This window comes from Oreochromis niloticus, linkage group LG3 (assembly GCF_001858045.2).
Source record: "Oreochromis niloticus isolate F11D_XX linkage group LG3, O_niloticus_UMD_NMBU, whole genome shotgun sequence".
Lineage (NCBI taxonomy): Eukaryota > Metazoa > Chordata > Actinopteri > Cichliformes > Cichlidae > Oreochromis > Oreochromis niloticus.
Genome location: NC_031967.2, coordinates 81,302,315 through 81,310,010, shown reverse-complemented (window position 1 = coordinate 81,310,010; position 7,696 = coordinate 81,302,315). Strand labels below are relative to the sequence as shown.

Here is a 7,696-nt window from a genome sequence, read left to right as displayed (position 1 = left end):
GTCCAATGAAAACTCTGCAACACTAAATGTTTTTAAAGTGTCAGCCTCCTCTAGAGCAGAGCTGTCCAACATAAGGCCCGGGGACCAGAATCGGCCAAAGACTTCAGCCCATTGGACAGCTTTGGAAAATATGAAGCAGGGCATCAGTTTCTGTAACTTTAAATATATGAAATAAGTCTCACAGCGCCCTGCGACAGACTGAAGAGCTGTCCAGGGGAAGCCCACCTCTCCCCCGTGGTGACTGGGAGAGGCCGTCCTGTCCTGTAGAAACACTGAGACGTGCTGCTGAAGCTGCTCCTTTATATTAACATGTCTCAGGAATCAACGGTGACTTAAACATCTTTGCACTGACACAAAGAGGAGCTTCACTCGTCCACTGACCATCAACATGTGTGTAAAATCAGTGTGACGCTGCACTCTACAGGAAGAGGACGACACTCCACACACAGAATCCAGAAACTAGAAAAGCTGAGGACAGAAACCCGAGAGGGCGCGAGCAGAACCAAGGCGTCACCGACAAAGACGAGAGCACGATCAGATATCTCCTGAACCGAGACACCGAGCCAACAGCTGGATGTGAAGAACATGTGACAGATCAAAAGTTTAATCCGAGAAAATGTATCATTTTAAAGGAAAAATATGTTGATTCAAAATTTCACGGTGTCAACAAATCCCCAAAAAGTTGGGACAAGTAGCAATAAGAGGCTGGAAAAAGTAAATTTGAGCATAACGAAGAGCTGGAAGACCAATTAACACTAATTAGGTTAACTGGCAACATGATTGGGTATAAAAAGAGCTTCTCAGAGTGGCAGAGTCCCTCAGAAGCCAAGATGGGTAGAGGATCACCAATTCCCACAATGTTGCGCAGAAAGATAGTGGAGCAATATCAGAAAGGTGTTACCCAGCGAAAAATTGCAAAGACTTTGCAGTTATCATCATCAACTGTGCATAACATCATCCGAAGATTCAGAGAATCTGGAACAATCTCTGTGCGTAAGGGTCAAGGGTGTAAACCCATACTGGACACCCGTGATCTCTGGGCCCTTAAACGACACTGCACCACAAACAGGAATGCTACTGTAAAGGAAATCACAGAATGGGCTCAGGAATACTTCCAGAAACCATTGTCAGTGAACACAATCCACCGTGCCATCCGCCGTTGCCAGCTGAAACTCTACAGTGCAAAGAAGAAGCCATTTCTAAGCAAGATCCACAAGCTCAGGCGTTTTCACTGGGCCAGGGATCATGTAAAATGGAGTGTGGCAAAATGGAAGACTGTTCTGTGGTCAGACGAGTCACGATTCGAAGTTCTTTTTGGAAATGTGGGACACCATGTCATCCGGACCAAAGAGGACAGGGACAACCCAAGTTGTTATCAACGCTCAGTTCAGAAGCCTGCTTCTCTGATGGTATGGGGTTGCATGAGTGCATGTGGCATTGGCAGCTTGCATGTCTGGAAAGGCAACATCAATGCAGAAAAATATATTCAGGTTCTAGAACAACATGTGCTCCCATCCAGACGTCATCTCTTTCAGGGAAGACCCTGCATTTTTCAACAAGATAATGCCAGACCACATTCTGCATCAATCACAACATCATGGCTGCGTAGGAGAAGGATCCGGGTACTGAAATGGCCAGTCTGCAGTCCAGATCTTTCACCTATAGAGAACATTTGGCGCATCATAAAGAGGAAGGTGTGACAAAGAAGGCCCAAGACGATTGAACAGTTAGAGGCCTGTATTAGACACGAATGGGAGAGCATTCCTATTGCTAAACTTGAGAAACTGGTCTCCTCGGTCCCCAGACGTCTGTTGAGTGTTGTAAGAAGAAGGGGAGATGCCACACAGTGGTGAAAATGGCCTTGTCCCAACTTTTTGGGGATTTGTTGACACCATGACATTTTGAATCACCATATTTTTCCCTTCAGATGATAAATTTTCCCAGTTTCAACTTTTGTTCCGTGATTTATGTTCTATTCTGAATAAAATGTTGACATTTGCCATCTCCTTTCATGTTCTGAGGTGGACTTTCTAGGGTCAGTTAGGATTGTAGTTTTGTGGAAGTCCAGAGGAAGTCGACACTCATCCAGACCATCGAAGATGAACACAACCTGGAAGTCTTCAAAGCTGCAGATTCCTGCTTCTTTGGTTTCAGTAAAGAAGTGATGAACAAGTCCCACCAAGCTGAACTTTTCCTCTTTCAGCACATTCAGCTCTCTGAAAGTGAATGGAAATATGAACTGGATGTCCTGGTTGGCTTTGTCTTCAGCCCAGTCCAGGGTGTATTTCTGTGTTAAGACTGTTTTCCCAGTGCCAGCCACTCCCTTTGTCAGCACTGTTCTGATTGGTTCATCTCTTCCAGGTGAGGCTTTAAAGATGTCTTCTTGTCTGATGGTTGTTTCTGGTCTGTCTGGTTTCCTGGATGCTGTTTCAATCTGTCTGACCTCATGTTCATCATTGACCTCTGCAGTCCCTCCCTCTGTGATGTAGAGCTCTGTGTAGATCTGATTCAGAAGGGTTGGGTTTCCTGCTTTAGCGATGCCCTCAAACACACACTGGAACTTCTTCCTTAGAGCAAATTTAAGTCTAGGCTGACAATTTTGAAGAGCCTCTGAATAAATAAAAATATATACAATAATAGTAAACACACTTATTTCTTCTCGCTTTTTTCTCTGAGTTTTCCTCAGACTGATGTAGATCTAAAATCATTACAACAAAGACAAAATGTCATGGATTATAACAGCACCATCCTGCTATTAAGGTAAAGAGAAAATGCTTTCAGTCACATTATGACTAAACTGAAAAGCTTCAATTTTAGAGTATCTGCCCGGAGGAAAAGGACAAAAGGTACTTTTGTTGTCATTCACTGTGAACTCTTGGTTTCTTACTCTTTACATTTTGGTCGGTGGTTCTTTGCACATTTTCTATCTTGGATTTGAATTTTTTTTAATTTTATTCTGACTCTACTACTTTAATCTCTGCCAAAATATGCTATGAGATTAGCTGGTTATGGTACCAGATTAATGTATTTTAAATATTCTTTTATATTTTCATGTTATCATCTCTGTGTGTTTTAGTGATTGTACACAGGGCAGGAGGCATGATGATGACTGATATCTAGTAACACCATCTCCCTTACAATGTTTGTGTTTGGTTTCAAATAGGCTTCTGACATTGATGAAAGATGGGCACAAATATCACTATGTGTGCTAAAGATCACTAATGAGGTTCCTGTTTTTCAAATCCTTTGGAATTGGAACAAAAAACTGGGGTGCAGGGCAGGAGAACACCCAACCCCCACTGCAGAGGCCAGGACAGGAAGCCACAGGTACAAGCCTGAGGGAGGGCAACCCCAGGGTAAGCAATAGAGAGAGTAGTGGAAGACTACTGAGGGGGGTGCCAAAGGGCAGCCTCCCTTACTCTATAAACGTGTGTGTGAGGTATGCTCCTCAGATCAGCCTTTCGCATAGGAATGCATAGGATGCAGGGTACTGATCTCCAGATGCATCTGTAAGGAAAATGGGTAATAAAACGATTGTGTAAAACTTGGAAACATCTCTGCATGATCTCTACCAAGACAAAAGAATCGGAGAGACCGGCGTTGTCTCTCAACAGCCTCTTCTCCAAATTTTGGCACTAACTATTATTAAATTGAATTGTCAAGATGTCCCTACTGCTACAACCACGTTTTCAAAAGAAAGTTACCATGTGAGGAGAATTCAATAATTCACATTAAATTCCAACTCTAAATTAGAAAAGGGGAATATACACCTTGTGACTCTCAGAAGAATGGAACAATTTTTCTTCGAGGGATTCTAAAGCACTCAAGAAGTCGCATGATGCTTACATTTTTAAGGCAATCAATTTTAACAACTAAATAAGACTTCTCAAGTCAATACAGCTAAGAAGTTCCAGTTTGATGAACAGCTGTTTAAAACTAAACTGTGTAGTCTGTTTTAAGTCAAACACATATGTGAAATAATTTCTTCATAGTCCTGCATGACTTTTGGATTTTTTTTTATTTGTGAGCAGCACTGTATAACAAATCCAAATGCATGTTGTAGAATGAAGTTCTTGCCTTCTGTTTTTTGTTATATTGATCTCTGAGGTTTTACACTGTCACATCTCAACAAGCCCTGAAAAGAGACCATTCTTACAGAAAAAAAGTGACCTTACCTTGCTGAGCAGATGGATCAGAGTATAAATGCAGTTGAGAGAAAAGAGATTGATCTTTGATCTGAAGATGTCGGATCATTATCCTGGAGGCTTTGTCCCCTTTCTTCCTTACTGTATCGATGAAGCAGCGGGCCTTATCTGCTCTGACAGGGTTCCCTTCCAGTATCGAATCTTTCTCTAATTCATTTAAGACACCATCAGTTACCAGGGCCTCAAGGAGCTGTTTAAGGATTTCTGTTGACACCCTCCAAACAAAGGCTGTTCGCACCCTGACAAGCTCCTCCTCTATAAGAAGAAGAAAGAGACATGAACATGTATCCCACTCAAACTTTGCTGTTTTAAAAGTAGAAACTCTGAATCTTAAAAATCTTCCATCATCTCATATTTAAATACTGAATTTTGAGGTCTGTTGGTTCAAAGTTTTTAAAAATGCCAGTTGCTTTCTTTTCCAGGTTTCTTAGACTGGCAGTTCTCATGCAATGGAAATGTGCCAAAGAAGGATTAAGACATTTTGCAACACATTTCAACATGACCATAAAAACTGTTTGCTTTTGTTTGTTTTTTAAAGACAAGTACATTGGTCCCTCGCTTATCACGGAAGTTGCGTTCTAAAAATAACCTGCCATAGGTGAAATCCATGAAGTAGCCAGCTTTATTTTTTACAATTATTATAGATGCTTTAAGGCTATAAAACCCCTCACTACACATTTTATCCACTTTTCTCAGACAGGCATGAACATTTTCACACTTTCCTCTCTTGTTTAAACATAAAGTTCAAACCTTGGTAGAAAAACAAGTCCAGTATTATAGAATTTTCAGGTCCAGAACATGAGAATAGAGCAGCCAGAGAATTCAACATTAATGAATCAATGGTACAGAAGTGGAGGAAGCAAGAAGAATGAGTTGAGTAAAGTTTGACTTATCTGACTGTTTTGTTTCGCTTATGGTTAGCATCTTTCTCTGCCTTTTTGGTGCTACCACAAGTGCCTTTAACGGTGCAAAACATTTTATTGACATTCTTGTGTTTGTTAGGGAGAAAACTTACAAACAAAGATACAGAACAGTACTTCACAGTCACACTGCTAGGGATCAAAGATTTATGTAAATTTGACAAGCTGAACGCATTCTGTACTGTACAGGAGACACAAGACTGATTGACAATGGTCTACAGCGAATCAGGACGCAGAACACAATGCACTGTAAACAAAACAAAAGAAAACAAAGTATGCAAAACTGCACAAAGAAAAAAAATCTGCAAAACAGTGAGGCCGTGAAAGGTATTTATTATTGTGCAATCTACTGTACAATATAAAGCGCTTTGAGGCGACTTTTGTTGTGATTTGGCGCTATATAAATAAAATTGAATTGAAATTGAATTGAATTTAGCAAAGGACCACTATATATACATAACGATGTGTAAATGCTTTGGCAATTTTTCCAAAAAACATTACAAAAAGGGAAAGGAATCTACCTAATATCTAGAGATGTCATCGCACAAACCACTGGTCTCCTACCTGCTGATGAAGCTGCTTTGATTAGTGGTTCTTCTACAGGTTCTTTCATCATCTTTCTATAAAAACATGAGAAGATGATTTCACCAGAAGAAACAGTGAACACAGCCTATGTGACACCGTGACACATTGCTGTGAAAAAAGTTTGAAAGACTAGTCTAAAGATAGTTAAAAGTTAAGAAACAAGGATGGTGTTTTAGAGCTACTTGGAAAGGCTGCCGTCACTCCAGCGCCATCTTGCATCTTTTAGACAGTTGTGTGGATAAACTTTATGAATATACCTGCACTCACACACACAGGCATATAAACAGGTACTGACAGACGCACACTATCTTGGTCAGCTGCTACCTCTAAAAATGTCAACTATCATTAATACTGTGTGTGGCTCAGTAACATTTAATAATTATTATTTAATGTCACTCGTGCTTATTCTGGTTGTTGCTGTGGTTTCCCTGTTTTGATGTTATTGGGGGGTTTTTTTCTGTTGTTTTTTTTTTTCAGCAGGTGTTGAAGAACATTTTCTTTTCTTCCTCTTGCCCGCTTCTTTGATATTTTTCTGTGCTCTTCTGTTAAATATCTCCCCAACTTGTCTCTCTTTTTTTCTTTTCCGTCCCACTTTGTTGTCCATTGTGACTTTAATAACTCAAAATAAAACAATCCAAGCAAAAGCCATAATGGTCTACTTGGGAAAATAAATCGCACTTATTTTTTTTTAACCTTCAGACAAGATTTCTGATTACTACACTGCCAGAGAGTACAGGAAAATAAAATAAAACAATAAGCATCTGAAGAATTACATGCTTTAACCAAACACATCAACAAACTGGATCAAACCATCAAGCTCACCAGATGGACATAAAAGAAAATAAGTTATTATTCCTGGACTGCACTATGCTCATTAAAGCCTGAATGCCAAAGAAAACAACACACACAGACTAGTAACTACTCTTTGACTCTCACCACGCACTGGCATAAAGGAAAGAAAAGAAACGAAACAAGAGAGCACAGAAAATATGTAGTTATATAAACTGCACCTTCATTAAGTCAATACAGACACGGAAAAGAGACATCCCTTGTATTAGTTAGGTGATGTTAATGCTAGTTTATCCAGGGACATTTAGTTAAAACTGATTTTCTAAACCCTCTTATGATAACGATGAAAATCTGCACTTGAATCATATATTGATTATTTGATTTTAATCTACAGTGGTGATGTACAGATGCAAAACTACAAAAACTGTTTATTTGTCCAGCAAATACATGTTACCACAGACACCTATAACAGAGTCCACAGACCCATGGCCACACATTTCAACCCCCACCCATGCCTTCACTCATGTGACCCTAATAATAAGGTCATGGGACTCAAGGTCAACGACTCTAAGTACCACCTCAAAACCAACAACCCCACTGCAGGTTAAACACCAGGGTTTTCTCGTCAGCTAGCTTTACAGATTGCTTTTTAAAAACGTAATTTAATTTCATGTTTCTAAACAACAAAGTGTATTTTAAGTTCTTTAAAGAGACAGTTTAGATAGGATCAAGGGAATGACGTGTCTGCAGCTTATATAGAATAACAAATAGTTAAAACAGTCATCAAGAATTCATGTTACTAAGAGCTCATCTTTCTGTAGCAGAAAACTGTTTTCCTTTAAAATTATTTAAACATTCTTCTGACCAGTCACTCTTTAAGGACACAGTCCAGGGTTCAGGTCCAGGTTTGAGTCTCTGATGGATCCTAAAAAAGTTCAGCTCTTCAGTAAAAACCTCATCACACATAAAGTGAAAATTTTAGATACTTTAACAATGACATGAACTTACTTTTTATCCAATGTATTTTTTCGTCCTAAATCACGAAAGAAATTCTTCATCCGTTTGCTCTTAGATGAAACAGTGGGTGGAGGTCCAGGTTGATTCCTGTGAATAATGATGGAGCAGTGATGTGAGTGCTGAGCTGTGACATGGATGTCACAGCTCAGCACTCACATCACTGCTCCATCATGGACAAGA

General features: G+C 39.8%; 1 protein-coding gene across 1 annotated transcript; it reads right to left on the bottom strand.

Moving 5' to 3' along the window:
* Window positions 1-418: 418 nt before the first annotated feature.
* On the bottom strand, window positions 419-7,382 carry LOC112846027 (uncharacterized). The gene is made up of 5 exons (XM_025905250.1): window positions 7,311-7,382; window positions 5,690-5,745; window positions 4,176-4,460; window positions 2,473-2,610; window positions 419-570 (listed from the first exon to the last, which is right to left on the bottom strand). The coding sequence occupies exons 2-5, from the start codon at window positions 5,739-5,741 to the stop codon at window positions 419-421; spliced, it is 627 nt and encodes a 208-aa protein (XP_025761035.1). The 5' UTR covers window positions 5,742-5,745; window positions 7,311-7,382.
* Window positions 7,383-7,696: the final 314 nt, after the last annotated feature.